The 25337-nt window shown below is 40.1% G+C and overlaps 1 protein-coding gene across 17 annotated transcripts in view; it reads left to right on the top strand.

The window, feature by feature from the left end:
- Positions 1–25337, top strand: part of CACNA1D (calcium voltage-gated channel subunit alpha1 D) — a 524402-nt gene that overhangs the window by 245836 nt on the left and 253229 nt on the right. For all 17 annotated transcript variants that reach the window (XR_012235243.1, XM_073592294.1, XM_073592295.1 and 14 more), the window contains exons 4-7: positions 14572–14711; positions 18074–18225; positions 23057–23209; positions 24742–24938. Coding sequence is in view for 16 of the 17 variants with exons in the window: in XM_073592294.1 (XP_073448395.1) it covers positions 14572–14711; positions 18074–18225; positions 23057–23209; positions 24742–24938 (642 nt within the window). In the remaining variant the exon portion in view is untranslated. The remainder of the gene's footprint in view (positions 1–14571; positions 14712–18073; positions 18226–23056; positions 23210–24741; positions 24939–25337) is intronic.

The following is a 25337-nucleotide window of genomic DNA, read 5'->3' as shown; positions in this document are numbered from 1 at the left end:
TGGCCAGTGAGTGTAAGTACTTGGCGGTGCCACACTCATGGCAAGTGTACTTAAAGCAGAGTTCCACACAAAAATGGAACTTCCACTTTTCGGAATCCCCCCCTCCGGTGTCACATTTGGCACCTTTCAGGGGGAAGGGGACTGCAGATACCTGTCTAATACAGGTATTTTGCTTCCACTTCCGGGCATTGATACCCGCGCCACCTGCGGGTATCTACGTCACTAACCGCCCCTCCCCCGCTGTCTTCTGGGAGACACACGGGACCCAGGAGACAGCAGGGACCAGTGGGAAAGCGCAGCGCGAGTCACGCATGCGCAGTAGAGAACCAGGAAGTGAAGCCGCAAGGCTTACAGAAGATGGCGGCGGCAGCTCTCGGGAACTGAGCAACAGATCGGCTTCGGATGCCGACATCGCGGGCGCCCTGGACAGGTAAGTGTCCTTATTTTAAAAGTCAGCAGCTGCAGTATTTGTAGCTGCTGACTTTTTTTAAAAAAAATCTATGGAACTCCGCTTTAAAGTCCAAACCTTTTCCTTGTTTTGGGTTTAGAACATCTGTCAGGATGTTATTGCTGCCTCTATCCCTTCTAGAGAGATTTTCCCTCTTTGTTTGTTCTGGTGACCACTGCCAGAAACAAAAGAGGGGAAAAATCTACAATTCTGAGTTGTCACTGAAATAGCAATAGAGGGGAAGTCTTCCAAATGGGACACTTGACTTTGATCTCGAAGATTTCCTACATACAAGCACCACTTGTGGTTTAAGTGAAAATGTTCTATGAACAACCAGTAATGTACTATCAACTATTAATAAACAGGTGAGTCTTGGATTTGTTCTATGAAAGATGTTAGGCATATTTACTGGTGGTGAATGTCTCTATTGGATGGACTACTACCCATGTTTTGTTACAATAGATAGTAAATAATATGGCCTATGTACATGAGCATTTAAAATGCACTTACTGTGCACTTTTCATGCATTCACATACACTATATCACCAAAAGTATTGGGACGCCTGCCTTTACACGCACGTGAACTTTAATGGCATCCCGGTCTTAGTCTGTAGGGTTCAATATTGAGTTGGCCCACCCTTTGCAGCTATAACAGCTTCAACTCTGGAAAGGCTGTCCACAAGGTTTAAGGGTGTGTCTATGGGAATGTTTGACCATTCTTCCAGATGCGCATTTGTGAGGTCAGGCACTGATGTGGACAAGAAGGCCTGACTCACAGTCTCCGCTCTAATTCAATCCAAAGGTGTTCTTTTGGGTTAAGGTCAGAACTCTGTGCAGGCCAGTCAAGTTCCTCCACCCCAAACTCGCTCATCCATGTCTTTATGGACCTTGCTTTGTGCAATGGTGCGCAGTCATGTTGGAACAGGAAGGTGCCATCCCCAAACTGTTCCCACAAAGTTTGGAGCTTGAAATTGTCCAAAATGTCTTGGTATGCTGACGCCGTATGAGTTTCCTTCACTGGAACCAAGGGGCCAAGCCCAACCCCTGCAAAACAACCCCACACCATAATCCCCCCTCCACCAAATGATTTGGACCAGTGCACAAAGCAAGGTCCATAAAGACATGAATGAGCAAGTTTGGGGTGGAGGAACTTGACTGGCCTGCACAGAGTCCTGACCTCAACCCGATAGAACACCTTTGGGATGAATTACATAGTAGGTGAGGTTGAAAAAAGACACAAGTCCATCAAGTCCAACCTATGAGAAGAGTTAAAGCCTTTAAAGCTGCAAACTCAATATTGAACCCTACGCACTAAGATTGGGATGCCATTAAAGTTCATGTGCGTGTAAAGGCAGGCGTCCCAATACCTATGGTAATATAGTGTATACATGGAGGAATACACCAGACAAAGATAAATAGCAGGACAGCCAATATCAACTTTCTTGTGAAAATGCTTGGTGCCTGTCTCACAAATTGCTGAGAACAAAACAGCCTGATAACCAGGCATAATATTTTTTGCAGAAAGGTCCACAACAACCACCCTTCATATTTATTACATACTGTAGGAGAAATTAGGCACTTATGGGTGCTGGCTACGAACTGTAGCAAGCAAATATAGGTGGCTGCTTGCTGTTTGGCAACAAAGAGATATCACAATGTCCAATGTCCTGTAATGCCGCGTACACACAACCGGTTTTGCCGTTGGAATAAACTCCAAAGGTTTCTCCGACGGAACTCCATTCAAGTGGTCTTGCCTACACACGGTCAACCCACGACCACGTACCACGGAACGCACGCCGAACATGATGCGATGCGACGGGTCTTTGACACCAACCTTACCCTGACATACGAGCAGCCCCAGGCACCTACCAATGTAAGCAGCCATTTGGCTATTTCAATGTCTTTTTAACTTTTAATAAATGGTTTTATGCTATGGAGACTTTGCTTTGTTTCCTATATATCCTATCCTGAATGAGTGGGACGGGAGGGATCTATGCCTAAAGCATCATCCAGCTATTCAGCCTTCCATGTGAACAGGCACAATCCTGTACAAGCGCTAGTGATTCTCTTTTTAAATAAAGGGGTCATTGGTATCTGGTAAGCAGATATCTTTTATTTCAAGGTGTATTTTTCCTCTTTGGTGACGGAATTCTTTATATCATCAGCAAGAATTTGGCACATATGTGAAGATATCACTTCTGTGTTTTTTTGTACTATTCACTGGATTGGGACAATTAATCACTATTATTGTCAATACAGCATTATTGTATATTAAAGTTTCTTCACTTACTTATTGTGATTGTCACTCCTCTACATATTTATTTTCCCTAATTAAGCACAACATTTTATTTTGGTGTTTGTTTTTAATATTTTTTTCACTCAAACATTTTTTTCTTAGTTCTTTAGCGCCCCCTATATTAAATATTACACCCACCCTTTCACTGGGAAGATCAGTGTACCGTTGCTTCTCCTCCCCTAGCTCCCCAGCTCTTAAGCCTCGTACACACGGTACGATTGTTGGACAACCGAGCGTTTGATTTTTGTCAAAAGGGCGTGTGCCAGGATCTTGTCTTGCATACTAACGTTACACAAATTGTTGTGCCACAATCACGAATGTAGTGACGTACTACGAGATATTTCAGCTCTTGAATGCCACCCTTTGGGCCCCTTCTGCTAATTTCGTGTTTGGTGAGCATTGATTCTGAGCATGCGTGTTTGTACTATCGATTTTTGATGGATTTGTGTACTCACCATCCGAAAATCAGACGTGGAGCTGTCGTTTGACAAAAATTTACTAGCATGTCATCCAACATTTGTTGGCCGAAAATTGGAAAACAATTGTTCAAAGGAGCGTACTAATGGTAAGAACTTCGGACAACAGTCTGCCAAACGATTCTGATTTTCCTACCGTGAGTACGAGGCTTTAGGCTCCATTCACACCAACGAGTTTTTCCATGCTTTTTTCAGAAACGTAGGACATTTTTTTTAACATGGGTTCCTATGGAACACATTCACATCAATGCATTTTGTGCCGTTGCGTTTTAGGAAAGGGTCAGGGACTTTTTTAAATGCAAAATGGTGCTTTTTTGCATTTTTTGGTTCAATAAACTTCAATGGAGAAGCTGCAGAAAAGCATGTAGTGCGTTTTTAGCGCAATTTTGCCATGATTTACATTTTTAAATCTGCCCAACAACAAATAAAAAATAACATAAAAAACGCAAATCGCTGCAAAAAAAAACATGAAAAACACAGCAAAAAGCATTGCAGAAACGCTCAAAAGCAACATAAATAGATGTTAATTGAGCCCTATGCAGCTGAGAACAGAGAGGATGTGATCACTTATTAAAAAGGGGACAAAAAAGGTATTTATACTTTATTATATCTATACACAAATGTTTTGACTCTCATTTCTATTTTGAAATGGGTAGGTTGTTTTACAAGGTGATCATTTGCAATCACTTTAATTCTCATTAGCTCTGCATTAGGTGCAACTTTTTTACGCAGCAGGTGTTCTCAGTCATTTAGTTTTATAACCTCAGTGGGAACACTTGGAGAAGTGTAATAATGCCATTAGACATTTGTTGGATACCATTCTATCCTTATTAATCGGGGGTGGGTTAAGTTGTATATATAGACTGTATATATTCTAAACTGGGCATTAAATCTGTCAGAGGTGGCCTGATCTATACTGATATAATTTTTTAATTATCTTTTTTAACTTTTTTTTATTTTTAAATCCCATATTATTTTAGTGCTGATAGAATACTCAGAACTTTAAAGAGTTTACAGTGCCTTGAAAAAGTATTCACACCCCTTGACATTTTCCACATTTTGTCATGTTACAACCAAAAACGTAAATTTATTTTATTGGGTTTTTATGTGATAGACCAACACAAGGTGGCACATAATTGTGAAGTGGAAGGAAAATGATAAATGTTTTTCAATTTTTTTACAAATAAATATCTGAAAAGTGTGGCGTGCATTTGTATTCAGCCCCCTTTACTCTGATACCCCTAACTAAAATCTAGTGGAACCAATTGCCTTCAGAAGTCACCTGATTATTAAATGGAGTCCACGTGTGTAATTTAATCTCAGTATGAATACAGCTATTCTGTGAAGCCCTTAGTGAGGTTTGTTAGAGAACCTTAGTGAACAAACAGCATTATGAAGGCCAAGGAACACACCAGACAGGTCAGGGATAAAGTTGTGGAGAAGTTTAAAGCAGGGTTAGGTTATAAAAAAAAAATCCCAAGCTTTGAACATCTCACAGAGCACTGTTCAATCCATCATCCAAAAATGGAAAGAGTATGGCACAACTGGAAACCTACCAAGACATGGCCGTCCATCTAAACTGACAGGCTGGGCAAGGAGAGCATTAATCAGAGAAGCAGCCAAAGAGGCCCATGGTAACTCTGGAGGAGCTGCAGAGATCCACAGCTCAGGTGGGAGAATCTGTCCACAGGACAAATATTAGTCATGCACTCCACAAATCTGGCCTTTATGGAAGAGTGGCAAGAAGAAAGCCATTGTTGAAAGAAAGCCATAAGAAGTTTGTTTTCAGTTTGCAAGAAGCCATGTGGGGGACACAACAAACATGTGAAAGAACATGCTCTGATCAGATGAGACCAAAATTGAACTTTTTGTCCCGAAAGCAAAACGCTATGTGCGGCAGAAAACTAACAGTGCACATCACCCTGAACACACCATCCCCACCATGAAACATGTTGTGGGGATGCTTTTCTTCAGCAGGGACAGGGAAGCTGGTCAGAGTTGATGAGAAGATGGATGGAGCCAAAAACAGGGCAATCTTAGAAGAAAACCTGTTAGAGTCTGCAAAAGACTTGAGACTGGGGTGGAGGTTCACCTTCCGACAGGACAACTCTAAACATACAGCCAGAGCTACAATGGAATGGTTTAGATCAAAGCATATTCATGTGTTAGAATGGCCCAGTCAAAGTCCAGACTTATATCCAATTGAGAATCTGTGGCAAGACTTGAAAATTACTGTTCACAGACGTTCTCCATCCAATCTTACAGAGCTTGAGCTATTTTGCAAAGAAGAATGGGCAAAAATGTCTCTAGATGTGCAAAGCTGGTAGAGACATCCCCAAAAAGACTTGGTGGTTCTACAAAGTATTGACTTAGGGGGGCTGAATACAAATGCATGCCACACTTTTTTTCACATATTTATTTGTAAAAAATGTTGAAAACCATTTATCATTTTCCTTAAACTTCACAATTATGTGCCACTTTGTGTTGGTCTATCACATAAAATCCCAATAAAATACATTTTGGTTGTAACATGACAAAATATGGAAAAATTTCAAGGGGTATGAATACTTTTTCAAGGCACTATATGTACTGTGATTCTGTACTTGCCAAATATGCTGCAGAAATCTCCCCCTACTAAGTATGGCTGCAACCATTTTAACTGCGGGCAGCTGAAGCTGCTGGCTGTTCACTTCCTGGATTTACACAGACACACACCTCCATCTCTACAGCTTTCATTGGCCCTCTTATGACTCACCCCCCCTCCCTTCCTGGCAAACTCTCACAAGAGTGAGAGAGAAAGGCCAGAAGATTTAATAGATGGAAAGTTGAAAAAATGACTGAAAGTCCACTTTAAATAAATTATTGAAGCCAGTCAGCATGAAGGCCTGGTAATTGCAGAATTAGAATTATCAATGGCAGCCTCTATGTGTTTTATTGGAATGGTTTCCTAATTCTTAGGTGTTTAATCCCTTATGTATTTATTTAATTATAATATGAAACATCTTTTGGGTGCTCCATCACACTTTGAAAGTGCCATTTAGCTTTTTTTTTCAGTTAGGTTTTTAATGAGTGTTTTCAAAGTAGAAGACAAGTAAACAGAAGGCGCAATTGTTTTCCGCTAATGAAATACACAGTAGTATAGTACATTGTCAGAATACAAAACAATTTTCTTGAGCCACAAAGGCAGCTGAGATGGTGGAATGCCATTTTAAATTAGAATGAGTAATTAGAAAACATCACAAATACAATACAAAAGATAAGTGAAAGGGTATTTAGCTTTTATTATCGTATGTATTGGTGCAAATGTGCAAAATATTTTTTATTAGTTTGGTAACTGTTTTCTCATTGTATTCATATGTTGACCTGTACGAAGGTTAAACATCCTTAGCATAGCCCATTGTGGCCATGCATTATTTAACAACTTACCAGACATACATAGTATTCCCCAGATGAATGGGTATAGCATATATAATTTAGAATGTGCATGTCAGTTGTAGGTTCTCAGTGCAAACATTGTCTTTTCTTCTCCTATTAATAATGAAAGCGTTTTCTGTGTCACTTCCAATTTGCTCAGTAGGAGCTTTTCTGTTCTTTTTTTCTGCTGTTAATTCTTTACATTTTTTCTTCTGCTCCAGCCTGCGGCTTTTGCTTGGCTCTGGATTTTCTTTTCATTTCATTGAAGTTTGTAATTCTGCAGAATGACTGATGGAGTGGGCAAGACGAGATTTTATAAAGATTACTCTTAATTTGTAACTGATGAGACAAATATGTTATTTGAAATGGGTACTAATTACAGCAGGCATGGATGGTTTCCTTCTTACACCACCTATATAATAAGATGAAGGATGGATTTTGCTTGCAAAGTTTTGTAGTTGAAAAATGAATCCTGTACTAAATGCTCAGAAACCAAAGTCTGTGGGGTTGATTTACTAAAGGAAAATAGGCTGTTCACTTTACAAGGGAAGTTGCCATTTGAAAGAGAATTTGCCCCAGAGCTTAGTGAATACTTCAAGGGATACTAAAGTCTCAGTTTTTTTCATTTAGAAATAAATGTAGCGCTGGTAGATTTTTATCTACCGCTTATAGGTAAATTTAGTAGGTTATCTGTTTTATACATAGTCAGATTAGCCTCTGTTCCAGCTTGGCTGAGTTGCTTGTAGTTTCACGCTGTGCCTGTGGGTGTCGTTGTCGCCATGGGTCAGTGTTGGAAAGGCAACGCGCTGAAGCGTATGGGTGCTCTTCTGTCCCAGAGATAACTCAGTGGAGGTGGTCCTCCGAGTTGCATTCTGGGAGAGAGTATTTATGGGACAGACGCCATGTTTTAGCTGTTTTTTTCATTCCACCTGCTGGCCCTCCTGGCCGACAGGTATGTGTTAGAAGTAATACCACGTGGTCCTCGACCGGGAGGACCACGTTGCTGCAGCGTGTGGGTGGGCCCAGAAGCCTGTCTGGGGCCTACCACAGCCGCGAGGGAATGGTCCTGTGCTGTCTGTCCTGCGGGAAGAAGCTGGACAACTGAGAAGATCCCAGGGGAGGACCCATCATGGAAGGATCATGCAGAGTGCTGGTCTGGAGAGGGGCCTGGTGACTCAGTTGGAGGACGTATCCTAAAGTTAACCTACCGCATAGTACTGCCGGGTCGGCTTAAAGGTTCTAGTGCTGTGTTTGCTGTTCATCGTAAACCATTACATCCTGTGGCAGAGGATCGTACGGGTTTCTATTCCATTCAAGTCTGTGGCAGAGACTTTTGTTCGTGCTGCGTACTGGTTGCTAGGTTAGTGAGAGAAACCTATTCGGGCGGGCAAAGATTCAACTCTAAAAAGAGAGTATCTTCTACAAGATTCCAATTCATAATACTACATCAAGAAAAGGTATTTGAACTTCCCTGCAACTCTTCTTCTACCTCTTTCCTGCTACTTCCTTCAGTTACTCTTTATTAAAGCATTGGAAAAGATACTGAAGTGTCTGGTGTCTACACTGTCTAGGACTAAACTCAACGCTACTCTAGACCCGGTTCTGGTGAAATGGAGGTAACAAAGGTGATGGCAACAGCCCGTTTTAAACCAGCAGCTCCACCGTGAGTTAGTGCCACATTAAAAACATGTTGTACTTACCTGCTCTGTGCAGTGGTCTTGCACAGAGCAGCCCAGAATAAATTAGGATAAAAAAACCTTCTAACTTTACAACCACTTTCACCACATTCACTAAGCTCTGGCGTGAATTCTCTTGCAAAGTGCAACTTCCTTTGCAACATGACCAACCTATTTATCTTGAGTGACTTGACCCCAGTGTGTGAGATAGTGTCAGACAGATGTGTCAGGTAGATGTCAAACTCCAGGTGACTTTTGACCCCTGAATCAAGCTAAGAGTAAGTGAAGCTAAATGTTGCACAAATATAAATCCTTCATAAATAAATTGGCATGATTTAGGACACGACATTCACATTCTTGCATAGTGATGACTGATTTTCCTCAATGGGTATATCCTTTTTTTTTGTTTCAATAGCTTTTTATTCCAATTCAATCAGAATGGGTAGAGATACAGGAACCAAGGCACTAAACAGTGCCAACCTTCTGTATTCCGCATGGAAGGTACCAATGAACAGAAAGTCAACTGAGATGCTGTAGCTGTAATGTAGTGGCAAGCAAGATAGATGATCAATATTAAGAATGTAAGTATGTACCTTTGAAAGGAAACAGTTGGCACATTATCTTGAAGTACTTTTAGCAAGCTCCTGTTGAAACCTTTCTAGACATTTCCAACCAGGAAAATGCCCTAAAGTAGACCCAGAACATGCTATATCTCATTTGACCTGGAAAATCTAGCAATCTTTTAGAGTGATAATTCATGAACTGGTAAAGGGAACACTCAAATTACTGTAATCATAATTCAGGTAAGTAGGAATGGTTGGTTTCAATGGGATAGCTTGAAAAACCCTTTCTCTTAGCTTTGAATAGACATCACCTTCCTATTGATGATTTTCTTCTTCCAAGCCTGGTCTGTCCTCCTGCCACCATGACCCTCTTAATGGAATGGGCTGAGTGAAAGTGATAAAATCGATATTTATTTTTGGATGTATATCTTTCTTTCTCAGCAAGTCTTATTCCACCAGCGTAAGAATTAATTAGATGCTTGTTGCTGGCTGCACTAGTCGAGGAAAGTATAGTTTTGTCTCACATTATTTCAGCGTCAGTGCACTGACCTACTTTTAACTTTCATTTTCTATCTCTCACAAGTTTTGGGAGAAAAGCCTAATCCAGATTACTTTGTCAGGTTTGAAGCCATGTCTGCTCATTCTCCAGCATATGTATTACTCGGGATTCATGCCTCATAAATGCCACATGCTTCAGAATAGAACATGAGGAGGGTTTAATTAACACAGAAAAGATGCAAGTTTGCAAGTTTAAATTATACTGTGTATAACCAAGTCAACAATTGAAACAGTGCCCAGGCTTTCATTCATAAATTAAGTGAGCTTGTTGTTCATTGCTCCTGGAAGTACCTATCTACCTGATCTTGGCGCTTGGCTTTTTCATTTTTCATCTGCAAGGGTTACTAATCATCGTTTTCTATAGTCTTTGCATGTCTTAAAGTTTGTAGGTCTCCAGTCAGTAAAATTCATATAACCATGTGATCATCCTTATGGTTAGCCAGTGGTATGGTGCATAATTCCAACAAACCACAGCATCCTGGTTTACTCCCAGATTTAAAAAAAAATCTCAAAGACAACTTCTTGGCCTCTTTCTTGTCTTAACAACCATTAAATTTCAATGGGACTCTATCAAGAGAGAATGATGGGTGTTGCCATAACTGGGCTTCTCTTGAATTTCCTAGCTGCCTGGTTTTGGCTTGCTTCAATACTTTGGGTCACTGGCCATGAACATGCATGCTGTAAATGACTCAGAATTCCATATTTTCTCACTTGTTTCAGGTCAGTCACCCAGAATGCCTTGAAGGCAATCCATTAGCACGACAGCCAGTCACTAGGACTTTTAAAAGAAAGCCTAATGGCAACCCCATAATTCACTTAAGGCAGAGTCCCTTTAAGGAGGTCAATGCCTAAAGCTGATAATTTGTTAGATTTAACCACTTCCCGTTTATGTATTATTGCCAGATGGGAGCAGCGCTAATGCAGTTTGACATACCCATCCACCACCCCCCCCATTCGCCACTTGTCCACCAAACATAGCAGAACAATGATCAATGTATCGGTTTGCTGTTGGTGGCCCTGGTACCAAGTGATCGCTGTAGCCACTCAGCAACCACATGGACAGTAGTAAACAATTTGTCAGTTCCTGGCAGCATTGTATACTACTGTGTGATCGTTCTCAGAAATCAAATAGTACAGGGCCATTCACAGCAGCCCTGTACCATGTTATAGCTTTGGCCAATCACAGCTGTAATAGTATTTCTCAATGACTGTAGGAAAGCAGCTGGAGAGAGTGCATGCTTGGTGTCCAATCTATCAATACAGGATTCCCACATGGGCATTTTTACAGTGTGTGGGTTTTTTTTTTTTTTTATTGTTTCTTTTTTGTCTTTTGGGCATCACATTTATTATATAGAGGTTTGCTATTGCAACAGCAGAACAATACTCTGTGACAAAAGTATATACAATATGCACTAGGGCATCCGTTTGTAGTACAGTGGAGGTTTTTCAGAAATTAGTTTTTATATATTTGTGTACAATAAAGTAGATTTATACAGTGCTTTGGCTTATAAGATTTTTTTTTCCATTAAAGATTTTTATTGAAAACATTTTAAGAAAAGCACAGGGATACATATACCATGCACATAACAGATATTTTGTATGCATAGCATACTGAAAAAAACAATTTGGTAAACATTCTCAAAATAAGTGAAGAGACACCTGCATTAATAGAGGTATGTCATTGAGGGTCACTAGTGTGAACCATTAAGAGCAAAAAATGATGACTCAAAGCTAGCAGATTTTTATATATATATATATATATATATATATATATATATATATATATATATACATATATATATATATATATATATATATATATATATACACAGACCCTTTTCACGTCTGGTCCATAACTAGTATTTATATTCTTAGATGGTTCATGTTGTTGTGACTAGGGACTACCAGATCACCTTTCTTTGAGAAAATGACCGCTTCAAGACGCCTCCTGTATGGAGAAACTAGTCGCATGCATTGCTCAGGTGTGATTTTGGTCCATTCTTCCACACAAACAGTCTTCAAATCTTGAAGGTTCCGTGGGCCTCTTCTATAAACTCTGATCTTTAGTTCTTTCCATAGATTTTCTATTGGATTCAAGTTAGGTGATTGGCTGGGCCATTCTAGCAGCTTTATTTTCTTTCTTTGAAACCAATTGAGAGTTTCCTTGGCTTTGTGTTTGGGATCATTGTCTTGCTGAAATGTCCACCCTCATTTCATCTTCATCATCCTGGTAGATGGCAGCAGATTTTTATCAAGAATGTCTTGGTACATTTTTCCATTCATCCTTCCTGCAACCATATGAAGTTTGCCAGTACCGTATGCTGAAAAACAGCCCTACACTATGATGTTCCCACCTCCATACTTCACTGTTGGTATGGGGGTATTTTTGGAATGTGCAGTGCCATTTGACCTCCAAACATGGTGTGTATTATGGCATCCAAAGAGTTCAATTTTGGTCTCCTCTGACCATACTATATTCTCCCAGCATTTCACAGGCTTGTCGGAATGTTGTGCAGCAAACTTTAAACAAGCTTCAACATGCTTTTTTTTCAGCAATGAAGTCTTGCGTGGTGAGCGTGCATACAAGCCATGGCGGTTGGATGCATTAATTATTATTTTCTTTGAAACAATTGTACCTGATAATTCCAGGTCTTTCTGAAGCCCTCTACAAGTGGACCTAGGCTCTTAGACAACTCTTCTGATAATTATTTTAACCGTCAGAAATCTTGCAACGAGCACCTGGTCCTGGCCGGTTTATGGTGAAATTATGTTCTTTCCTCTTTTGGATTATGGCCCCAACAGTGCTCACTGAAACATTCAGAAGTTTAGAAATCCTTCCTTAGCCAATGCCATCAGTATGTTTTGCAACAATAACTTTGCAGAGGTCTTGAGAAAGCCTTTTGCTTTTAGCCATCATGAGATGTTTCTTGTGTCACACCTTGGTAATGAGACACTTTTTTATAGGCCAACTGAGACTGAGCCAACTGATATTAATTTGCACTGACAAGGGGCAGGATTGCCTTCTAAATACTGATAGATTTCAGCTGGTGTCTTGGCTTTCCATGCCTTTTTGCACCTCCCTTTGTTCATGTGTTCAATACTTTTTCCCTTTGTTATTTCATTTTATCACACATAACTATATTTCTGAACTTATTTGTTTTGGTTTCTTGATATGTATGGATTGCATGGGTTGTTACCGACATGGGAAAATTTAATGTCAATAGCACCTTTATAAATATATTTACCTAGAAAAATGGTGACATAGTTACATAGTAGGTGAGGTTGAAAAAAGACACACGTCCATCAAGTCCAACCTATATGTGTCAGTATTACCTTACATATCCCTGTATGTTGCGGTCATTCAGGTGATTATCTAATAGTTTCTTGAAGCTATCAATGCTCCCCGCTGATACCACCACCTGAGGAAGGGAATTCCACATCCTTACCGCTCTTACAGTAAAGAACCCTCTACGTAGTTTAAGATTAAACCTCTTTTCTTCTAATTGTAATGAGTGGCCCCGAGTCTTATTAAACTCTCTTCTGCGAAAAAGTTTTATCCCTATTGTGGGGTCACCAGTACAGTAGTGACGTGTTCAATACTTATTTTACCCGCTGTATATAGATGTTTCAGGCTGAAAGAGAAAATTGAACAAATTCCTCCGTCCACACCATACAGCACAGATGGACGAACTTCCTGCTACGGCTGTTGTTTTTTGACAGCTGGCCCCGCTGGCTGTCAGAGTACCCAATAGCAGCCTCATCTGATTGGATGCAGCTAATCTTCAGCCAACAATTTTGCACCCGGCTCCTTTTATTTATGAAATGAAGGATGTCAGCAGAGGGGGCTGACAGGGCCACCCAGTAAGCGAAATTTGGCTGGTTTATCAAAAACCGGTCGAAAACCGTACAGTGTATGACCAGCTTAAGAGTGTCACTGAGCAACTGAGTGGAACCTTTTCAATCCATATTGCATTAAATCATAATGGAAAACTGTAAAAAAAATAAATAAATAAACAGAATACAATAAAATGTAGGGGCAGCACAGTGGCTAAGTGGTTAGCACTCTTACCTAGCAGCACTAGGGTCGTCAGTTTGAATCCCAACCACAACACTACCTGCCTGGAGTTTGTATGTTCTCCCTGGGCCTGCGTTAGTTTCCTCCCACGCTCCAAAGACATGCTGATAGGTTAATTGGTTCCTGTCTAAAAAATTGGCCCTAGTACGTGTATGTATGACTGTTAGTTGGGGACCCTAAACTGTAAGCTCCAGAGGGGCAGGGACTGATGTGAATGTAGAATGCATATGTAAAGTGAGGGCTAAATTGATGGCGCTATATAAGTACCTGTATGTAAGTAAGTCCCCTCTATGATATCCTATGTGTCCATGCACACATGGATGTTTTTGGAAGCTTATCAGCAGTGGAGTTTATGGGCTGTTTTCTGAACGCCATAAAATCACGTTCAGGAGTCGTTTTTCTGACCACGAAAAATGCCAAACGCTCATAAATGCTCATAAACGCTCAAAAACGTGGCTCACCAGCGTTTTTTAATGTTTTTAAACCTTTGAAAAAAAAAATTAAAAATGAAAAAAATAAACACGCTAAAAAACGCTAACGCGGAAAAACGCTAATAAAAACGCTAATAAACACTATTGCAAAAATGTTAAAAAACATTGAAAGACTCACTGCAAAGCTACTGGCGTTTTTATACCATTATTTTAACGTCCAGTGTGCATGGAGCCTAAAGGGTTGATTTACTAAAGGCAAATAGACTTTGCATTTTGCAAGTGCAGTTGTTCCAGAGCTCAGTAAATGAGGGAAAATTTCACTTTACAAAGAATACTCAATCACATGCAAAGAAAATAAAAAAACAGCATTTTTGCTTGCACGATTGGATGGTGGACGTCAGAAGAGCTTTCCCTCATTTACTGAGCTCTGGTGCAACTGCTCTTGCAGAATGCACAATCTATTCGCCTTTAGTAAATCAAAACTGATAGGTGAGACTGGAGATAGACATTATTATAAATTTGAAAACTCTAAAAATGTTTGCGGTAAAATAAAAAGTTATGCTAACAGATACATTGCTGAAAATATGTATAGTTCTCCTTTTAAACAACATTTTCTTTTCTTTCTCTTTTTCAGGAAAAAGTAGAGTATGCCTTTCTCATCATTTTTACAATTGAAACATTTTTGAAAATTATAGCATATGGACTAGTCATGCATCCCAGTGCATATGTAAGAAATGGGTGGAACTTGCTGGATTTTGTTATAGTAATTGTAGGGTAAGTATTCTTAATTGCGCTTTATCATCTTTACTAGGGATACTGTTTTGTACGTATTTTGTGACCATGATTGTTTTCAATTCAACATTTAAAGGATAATTCAGAACCAAACAAAAATGTACTTTATATTAACCGCTTCAGTCCCAGAAGATTTTACCCCCTTCCTGACCAGAGCACTTTTTGCGATTCGGCACTGTGTCGCTTTAACTGAAAATTGCGTGGCCATGTGAAGTTACACCCAAACAAAATTGACGTCCTTTTTTCCCACAAATAGAGCTTTCTTTTGGTGGTATTTGATCACCTCTGTGGTTTTTATTTTTTGCGCTATAAACAAAAAAAGAGCGTCAATTTTGAAAAAAAAAAGCAATATTTTTTACTTTTTGCTATAATAAATATCCCCAAAAAATATATAAAAAACAAATGTTTTCTTCAGTTTAGGCCGATATGTATTCCTCTACATATTTTCAGTAAAAAAAAATTGCAGTAAGTGTATATTGATTGGTTTGCGGAAAAGTTATAGCGTCTACAAAATAGGGGATAGATTTATGGCATTTTTATTATTCATTTTTTTTATATTGGCGTGCGGCGGTCGGCAAGTGGTTAAAATGGAAGTAAACTTCCATCACTAAACTTTACCTATAGGTAAGCCTATATTCAGGCTTACCTATAGGTAGTGTAAATATCTCCTAACTGTGCACTGGTAAAGAGATATTTACTGTACATGCAGCCAATGACATCACTGGCCCATGTGCTCTGAAGGAAAGACCGCCCGTGCCGTTCCTTCAGAGTCCTGTGCCGTGAACGGTGGCTCCCGCGCACACTCAGAAGCAAGACGGGTGAAGATGGAAGCGGCCTCCAGCGATGATATTGCATTGCTGGAAGGCTTTGTTTTCAGGTAAGTTTTACATAAGAGTCGCATTGATTTTGAAAGTAGTTCTTGCACTACTTTTTGCAAGTTCAGGTGTGACTTGTATAGACAGATGTCTTCCAAGTGGCACCTGAAGTCACGCTGACATGCGACTTAGAAATAGCGCGGTTTCAAGTGAAGTTGCACAAATTCAAAGCTGCGTTTGGTGCGACCGAAGGCTTAACTTCCAATGAGATTTAAGAGAAAATTCACTCAGCACATACAGTCCTCAGAGTTCATGCAGGGTTTGCATTATACAGTCAGTTTAAATGTGGTGTCATTAAGGTTTGTTCAGATGTCATCGTAATTGAAGTGTTTGCTATATACAGTCAATGTAACACAACACAATTCAAGATTACAAAATAGAAATCATGAATTAGAGACCTTTTATTATACCAATTACACTGCTTGCTTACTCTTGTTAACAAAAGAACCCCTACATCTGTTATATAAAATGTAAAAATAAATATAATAATAAAATATATTACCTTACCATATGATGCTTGCATCATTATTTTTTTAAACAGTAAATTTTTATTACATTTTGTAAAGAAAAACAAAAATACAAATGACATAAAGGAATCCAATGTCAGTAACCAACAAGTTTACAGAGATAAGCATATCAGAAAAAAAATATATCCGTTATCCAACTTAAGCTCCGACTGTAACAGGTACCTTGTCTATTGAGAAAAGGTATAGATACATAAAGAGTGATATTTCAAATACAAAGAATAACCAGTAGAAAAGCTACAATTAAAGTGGTTGTAACCCTAAAAAAAAACAACTAATTATGCTCCCGTCCCTTTAAAGCACGAGATATAGCACAGTGCTTTTGCCATGTCAATTGTCTCTTTCTATGTACTACAATACCTGGCTCATCTTGCCTGTTCCTGTCTTCCCCTCTGTAAACTGACTACGTTTATCATGGCTGCTGATCTCTGATAGCTAGGTCAGTTTACATATCTCCATCATCCAGCTATCTCCTTAGCTTCTCTGCATCTCCACCACTCCCTCTCCCTCTCTCCATCTCTTCCGTAGTCTCTGTGAGAGCTGATCTCCTCCCTGCCCCTCCCCTCTCTTCCCCTCTACTCTCCTGTCTGTGTAATTCTATTTCCTTGCTACAGGCTAATGCCTTAAGTACTAACAAAATACCTATACTGGCAATCAATTAATACTAATGACTGCAGTTGTGCAGACACATGACCTCCCTCTGCTAGCTTGCATTCATCAGATAGAAATCTCAGTCCCTCCCACTGTACTCACTTATTTGGGAAGGTATGCAGAGGGAGATCACATGACAGGACAACAGGGCTCTACAACCACTTTAAGAAAGAGTATATCCTAATGTAAGATTAATTCACTATCAATAACAAACAGTAGGTTTTATAAAGTTTTAATTAATTAACCAATTGTTTTTATGCTTACATTATTATTGAAAAGGATCTAATGGCATCATCCTCCCACTTATCTAACTGCCCTAAAAATAAGTATCCTTAAAATGGTTGTAAACCCGTACATAACTACTGAAATCACAAGCCTCTGGTGATACACGGAGATTAAAAAAAAAAACATCTTGCATAAGTTGTACCTGTTTATCTGCAGTCCTCTCTTCTCTACAGCCTTCTAAAATACACAGATCAAAGACTTTGTCTCATCTCCAGCATGCAGGGGGCGGGGATCTGACATCACACACTGCATAGAGCAGGGAGATGAGTGTAATCTGAGACCTGAGTGGGGGCGAAAAGGACACACCCACCTCTGCAACTTCTCGTAGGGAAACATGCACAGCTGAGGCTGCCAATCACATTCTGTGTGTTGGTGGTGGTGGAGGGTCTCCCAAGATTCTCTGGTGTCGAGGTAACCTGTAAAAAATGTGACTAATGCAGATAGCTTGAGGGTAGATAGAGGAGAAAGAGATCACACTAGATGCTTTGGATTGAGGCAAGTACACACTAGACTCTAGAGCAGTGATGGTGAACCTTGGCACCCCAGATGTTTTGGAACTACATTTCCCATGATGACACTGCAGAGTGCATGAGCATCATGGGAAATGTGGTGCCAAGGTTAGCCATCACTGCTCTAGAGGGATATGCTCTGTTCATTTTTAATTTCAGAGGTTTACAACCACTTTAGGTAGCCTCTGAAATTCTTACCTGTGTCAGCACTCCACTGACAAACCACGAAGTCCAACCACATGACTAAATGCCTCAACACTTGGGTTCTCTGCTGAAGAGAAAGATCATATTGCAATGGTGATCTTGTGATCAACTGCCTTAGGATCCTAAATCCATTCCTCCAGGGCAGGTAAGTATTTCAGGCCTCCTTTCTATATATAAATTGGAAATGAAGGTCAGGTGTATCCTCTTTAGGTTAGGGTCCTCTTTAACTTGTCTGGGTTGTTTTCATCTTCTACTTAAATACTGCCTCTACTTACCATTTCTTTTGTCTGCTCTAGATTGTTTAGTGTAGCTTTGGAACAACTCAACTTTGGAACCAAAGAAACCGACGGAGCAGGCCACGCAACTGGGAAATCCGGAGGTTTTGATGTGAAAGCTCTGAGAGCTTTTCGTGTATTACGTCCCCTCCGATTAGTGTCTGGAGTACCCAGTAAGTCTGTACAGCATGTATAAGCAAGGAAGAACAGGTCTTAATATGACACGTTAGCTATGCTTGGTAGGACATTCCAGAGCTTGCAAGTTATCAATTGCTGACTGTCTAGCTGTAAATCTGTATAAACCTTCTTTGAGATGAATTTACCTGAAAAATTAGTATTACTAAATTTAAAAAGGTAGAATGAAAGTGCTAGGATGAAAATGGTAGATACTGGCCTGGATTATTTATCCATATTAATACACATTATTGAAACCAATATCCATGTAGAATAATCTAATGGCATTCAATGATAAATTAAAATTATACAAATGTGGGTGTTGCTGCTTTTTAATTTAGGACTGACTATGGTATGTTATATAATAATAATATTATGTTTTGGGGTTTTTATCCACATCTGACAGGCAGGGGTTTGATTTACTAAAGGCAAATAGACTGCGCACTTTGCAAAGTGCAGTTGCTCCAGAGCTTAGTAAATGAGGTAAAGCTTCACTTTACAAAGAATACCCAATCACGTGCAAGGAAAATAAAAAAACAGCATTTTTGCTTGTACATGATTGGATGATGGAAGACAGCAGAGCTTCTGCTCATTTACTAAGCTCTGGAGCAACTGCTCTTGCAGAGGGCAACCTATTTGCCTTAATAAATCAACCCCCTGCCTGTCAGACGTGGGTAAAAACCCCAAAACATAATATTTTTATTATATAACATACCATAGTCAGTCCTAAATTAAAAAGCAGCAACCCCTTTGTGAACCTATAGACCTTAAAATACCAGACCTGCCTATCAGCAGTTGAGTTACTAAAGGTGCCCACATACCTTTCAATCGCATTGCTCAATATTCTAATTGTATTTATAAAGAAAAGGAAAAACTTGGGAAATGTTTTTATTACTATCAGTCATATTTTGTTTAGGTTTAGGAGAAAACAATTGCACAGATTGGAAAATGTTCAATACTTTTTGATATACTGGAATCATTTTTGGATTGATTTTACTTCATTAAAAGTGATCAAATTAACAATTTAAAAATAACTTATAACCACAAACATTTGGAACCTTTCAAAGAAAATATAATAAAAAATGAATTGCATCTAAAAAAAAAATGCATTTATGGCCATCACATGCCTATTGAAAACTTAACCTAAGCTTAACATGCAAACGGCTACATATACCATTGGATTACATATCATGGAGCTGCTTTACCTGCCAAAGGACTTCTGTGCAGCCAGTCCTGAGATCACAGCCCTACCACACAACACAGCCAGATTGGTAATCTGACTTTTTTCCTACTGCAGTTGAGGTTTACTCACATTCACTCTAGTTCTGCAACAAGCTAACATCTTTGCCCGGTCTTCTTTAACCTCCCTGGCGGTAGGATTACGTCAGATTTTTGAATCTCAAGGCGGTACATTGTTTTGCATAGAAATTTGGCATTTTATATTGTAGGCCTGTAATTCCTAGGAATAACTCATTTAAATCTGTCCAAACAAGAGTCTAGTAGACATCCCAGGTATGATAAAGTTTGAAACACAAAGTCATAAATATAATATAATAAATAACTCTAAATAATTATAAAAAATAATAATATGATAATAATAAAATGAGTTTCGCCACGAATCACTATCGCTCAATTCTGCAAGTGATTCTAATTTATTATCGCTGTTTTCTAGCTGGTCTAAAACCGCTTTTGACGTAAAGAGACACTTTTTGGATGCTATGGACAATCTCAAGTTTCCAGGCAGAAAGAACAGTATATATAATATAAAAGTGCATGCAGGGCATTGGACAAAGCACTAGGGACAAAAGGGATGTGAAATTATTTGATACAGTACTTTTTGAATTTGCCGCCGGGCTCCGGCCCCATGCGACACGACGCTCGCAGGGAACGGAGCCCGGAACACAGTGCATCGGGCGGAGGATCCGGCAGGAACACAATGGAGGGGACATTGCAGGATCCTGGGGACAAGGTAAGTTACCTGGATGAGGATTCTGCAATGCAATCCCGAGTGTGGCTCGAGGTTACCGCTAATGGTAATGAAATTTAACCCCGAGCCACACTCTGGAATACTGCCAGAGAGGTTAAAGTGGTATTAAACCCAAAAGCATACAATTATTATATTGTGCCTTACCAATTTTGATGGCTGCATTCATGCATTTTGGCTTTCATACCCCTTTAAAGTTCTGCACCTTCAACTGTCTTTATTGTCAGGTGTTCTGTCAAAATAGCCAATTCATTGAGATCTCCAATCACGTCACTTCTGGTTACTGTAAAGCATCAGTAATTGCAGATTTAGACGAGTTGCTAGTTTGACACAACACCGGCAAACGTGTACACTCTGGTACACAATATTATGAGCGGACATTGGTAGTTCGCCCAAAACTAACCAAAAACATGGCTGCCTCTAAGGCAGCGACAACTTTTTCCTCCTTAGACGCTGTTCTGTCAAACCAGCAAACTCTTCCTGTACCAGAGTGTACACGGTTGCCATTGTTATGTCAAAACAGCAACTAGTCTAAATCGCCAATTACTGATGCTTTACAGTAACCGGAAGTGACGTCATTGGAGATCTCGATGAATTGGCTATTTTGACAGAACACCGGCATGGGGTGGCATCCTCATGCATACACATAGAGGTAATTCATTTTGGCACCAACGGATGCTGAAATTGTACACTGAGCTGTGCATGCACTGCTTAGTTTACATTCTTTAGGAGCTTGCTAGTTGACAAATAAGACACTTTTTTTGCAGAAGAGACATACACAGTCTTTTCTGCAATAAACATTTTTCTGTTAGCTAAAGGTTCACTTTAAAGTGGTTGTAAACCCATTTTGAGAAAAAAAACAACTAACACCTGCAAGACAAAGGCATAGTGAGCTAGTATGCATAGCATGTAATACTCACCTGAGATCAAAGCCCTCGATGCCGTGTCCGTACACAGCACTGGCCGGTGACATCACTCCCGGGGGTTACTTCCGGGTATTGCGGATCCGGTGCTGTGATTGGCCGGAGCCACAATGACGTCACTCCCGCCCGTGCGCGTGGGAGCTGCCGGTAACAGCACACTCACTGGAGCAAACGGCACATACGTGCCATTGCTTCAGTGCGCATGTGCCGATGACTTCGGCACATGCAAATACAGGGGATATCTCCTAAACCATGCAGGTTTAGGAGATATCCTAAGTAGCTACAGGTAAGCCTTATTATAGGCTTACCTGTAGCAAAAAGTGGTCTGTAAGGGTTTACAACCACTTTAAGCAATACATCTAGGTCACCTCCCTGCTCCAGATTGTGAATGGGCAGTGTATAAGTGGTAACAAATTGATGAGATCATCATTCTGCTCTCTTCTCCTGTCCACATGTTGCTTGTTACCACATCTGCATACAGGACAACTGACTGTCCCTTTCTGACCCAGTCTGAGTGCTGCTGTACAGGGCATTACAAGAGGCTGACATCAAATCAAAATCAAGCTAAAATTATTTTTAAAAAACAAGAAACATGTTATACTTACCTGCTCTGTGCAATGATTTTGCTCAGAGCAGCTCATATCCTCCTTTTCTTGGTTTCCCTGTCGGTGCTCCTGGATCTCCCAAGGTGCTTGCTATGGTGGCACTTATGCGTGCATGATCCTGAGCTGGCTCTGCGTGTGCATTGACACACAGAGCATGGTTCAGCCCCGCCCTTGCTCCCTCCTCAGTAGTTTTGATTGACAGCATCGGGGGGCCAATAGCTTTCACCACCTCTCAATCCAATGAGGACAGAGAGAAAGCCCGGACAGCCGCTGCTCTCGTGCACATCGTTGGATTAAGATCCGGCTCCGGTAAGTATAAGGGAGACTAGGGGGTGGGAGGGGGAGCTGCTTGCAGAAGGTTCTTTACCTTAAAGGATAAGTTCACCTTTGGGAACACAAGTTTTTAGGGTGGAACAAACATGTAACTTGTTCCCAATGCTTCAGCCACTGTGCGATCAAACCCCCCCCCCCCCCCGTGCCAGCAGTATGGGGAGAAGTTCCCCATACTAGCTGTCACCACTTGGCCGCATCATTCATTCACACAGCTCTGCAGCTGTCGGCTTGTAGTTGTAGTTCTCAATGAACTACCACGGCGCTGTAGAGCGCTGTGGTAGTTCAATGATTCTTCCTGTCAGATTGTATCTGCTTGCCTGTATGGGCACATAGATATTCTGACAGATCTGGAGGAGACCTGCATGACACCAGTGATCTGCTGATCGCTGGTGCAATGCTTTACACTTTACAGGCTCCAAAAAAATTTTTTTTAAAATAAATGCACATTTTTTTTACCTTCTAAAAAAGCTGACTTATCCTTTAATGCATACAATGCATTAAGGTAAAAAAAAAAACTTGTACCTTCAGAATCACTTTCAGGCATTTAGAGTGGTTGACATATAAAAATATATTTCCTGATTTTGTTTATTAAATGCACAAATGTTCGATTTTTTTTTTGCTTTTTTTTAGTGCCTGATTAATGTTGTCTCGCCTCCTTTGCTTCTATTGTCTGGTTTTATGTTTAACATTGATCTTTCCAAGCATCAACATTTTTTTCCAATTAGTCCTGCCTCCATATTATAAATCCAGAATTTTGTCCTTGCAGGAATTTTCAAGACATTTTCAAAGTGTCCGTCAAAGTGTCGGTTTTCCAGCAGCCCTAATAATTATTCAGCTAGTGACCATAAAACTGTTACCATATGATATCCATGCTGCATTATATATGTCTTAGTAATTATATTACATCATGTATTTTTAGAATCAAGGTATAATCCAGCATCTTTCCATAAATGATGGCCTTTCTCTCTTCTATTTATTTCTCTAGGTTTACAAGTTGTCCTGAACTCCATAATAAAAGCCATGGTTCCTCTGCTGCACATTGCTCTCTTGGTCTTATTTGTTATAATTATTTATGCTATTATTGGTCTAGAGCTTTTTGTGGGAAAAATGCACAAATCCTGTTTTTTCATTGGCACTGGTAGGTAACAGAAAATATGTGCTTTTTTTACTTTTAAAAGTAGATCTTCAACCATTAAAGATGCTTTTTTGGCCCTTCCCTCTTCCACAATTAAATAAACAAAAAAGTTTTTGCATTTCCGACACTTTTTGTGCTGCAGCTCGACACTTCCTTCCTTCTTACCTAGGTGAGAATGACATTGCACTTCCCAGGCGTTCATGACAGCGCCAGATTCAGAGCATTCATAGATGTGCCACTGGGCTTCGGGTCCTGCTGGAGACCTGTGGAACATCTGCACACGTGTGTGGGTTTCCCAGGAGTGCGCCAAAAAGATGACACATGTATGAGGTCCTGGATCTCAAAGTGTCTGCGCATGTGCAGGAACCCCCCCCCCCCCCCCCTTGCATGCGCAGATCTGCTGCGGGTCTCTGCCAGGACTCGAAGGCCAGGCAGAGACCTTCAGCACATCTGTCCACATACTGAATTTTTAAAGATGGTGGTATTTTTAAATAGTGACATTGGATGCCATTGAACTATAATGGATCTGTTCTAACAAAATGTAAATGTAAAGTAAAAATTTCCACAATAGCCAACTGTATTCAACGGCTCATTTATCATTGCAAGGTAATAAAGAGAAAAGTGCAGTTATGATTGGTTGCTGGGGTAACTGCATGGGCAAAGCACAGGTTTACTTTAAAGGATATTCAAACCCAAAAACAGAAATTTAATACATGTAACAGCCTAGCATTTCTGAGATGTAGTGGCTGCATTAGTTTCCATTTTCAGGCTAAGAATATATTTAGCAAGTAGAGAAAAAAACCTGTTAATCTTACTAGGAATGTGGTGTCCTTGTCACCTCCTGAATTCTGAACTGAAAGCACAAACAATTATATCTTCCGTCTGTAAAGTACTAAACCCCCCCACCCTTCCACATAATGAAGATGAGAGTAAGGGCGGCCATACATTGATCAAGATTCAACCGGTTCATCAGGGACTGGCTGAATTTCGATCCATGTATGGTCAGGCTGGTTTGTACACAAGTTGATCTATTGATGCTGTTGGCTATAATTGGCAACACCGATCGTGGTATTCTAAGGGCGGGGAAGTTTTTTCCGCTCTTTGAATGAAAAAAAAAAATGTATGGCCATAAGATACAGTCAGGTCCATAAATATTGGGACATCGACACAATTGTAATCTTTTTGGTTCTATACATCACCACAATGGATTTGAAATGAAACGAACAAGATGTGCTTTAACTTTCAGCTTTAATTTGAGGGTATTTACAGCCAAATCAGGTGAACAGTGTAGGAATTACAACAGTTTGTATATGTGCGTCCCACTTTATATTTTAAGCTCAGCCTGGGTAGCAACAATGACACCCGCCTGTGTAAATTCACCTTACAGATATTTCTGTAAAGGTGAACTTACCCTTTAAGTGACTTTTTTCTTTGTGATTAATTGCACTTCACAAAGTTTCTCATACTTGGTATATAATTGTGTATAAAATGTGTGTAATCATGTAATTGCAATATTTTTAAATTCTAATTTACAGAAATGCTAGCCGAAGATGAGCCGGCGCCATGTGCGTTCTCAGGGAGTGGGCGTGTTTGTCCTGTCAACGGATCAGAATGTAAAAGTGGATGGGTTGGACCTAATGGAGGCATAACCAACTTTGACAACTTTGCCTTTGCAATGTTAACTGTATTTCAGTGTATTACAATGGAGGGCTGGACAGATGTTTTATATTGGGTAAGTTAAATCCTGTAGATAAGAATGAGAAGTCATTCAGGATACCCTAACAACTCTACATATACTTGATCGGCTGACAAAATCCAATCTTGTCCCAGATCCTTCCTGACAAGCAGTACCCCTGTGAAAAAAAACATTGTTTACCTATTACCATCCCAAATTCTCCGCCCCCATCCCAAGTACATGTGCTCTATTTCTAATGCAGGAGCCATGGACAGCTCAGTAAGTACCTGTGTTTTTCCTATGCAACCCGCTCACTTTAATGCCCCCCCCCCCCCCCCCCCACCTTCCCAGGACCACATTCTCCCTCATTTTTTCTTTGTTCCTAAATACTTGGTTCAGCTATTGGGGCAACGATATTACCCAGTACTTCCAGGTTTTAAAGATCCTGGAACACAC

This window comes from Aquarana catesbeiana, linkage group LG07 (genome assembly GCF_042186555.1).
Source record: "Aquarana catesbeiana isolate 2022-GZ linkage group LG07, ASM4218655v1, whole genome shotgun sequence".
Lineage (NCBI taxonomy): Eukaryota > Metazoa > Chordata > Amphibia > Anura > Ranidae > Aquarana > Aquarana catesbeiana.
The sequence above is the reverse complement of the archived record's forward strand: the minus strand, read 5'-3'. Positions and strand labels throughout refer to the sequence as shown.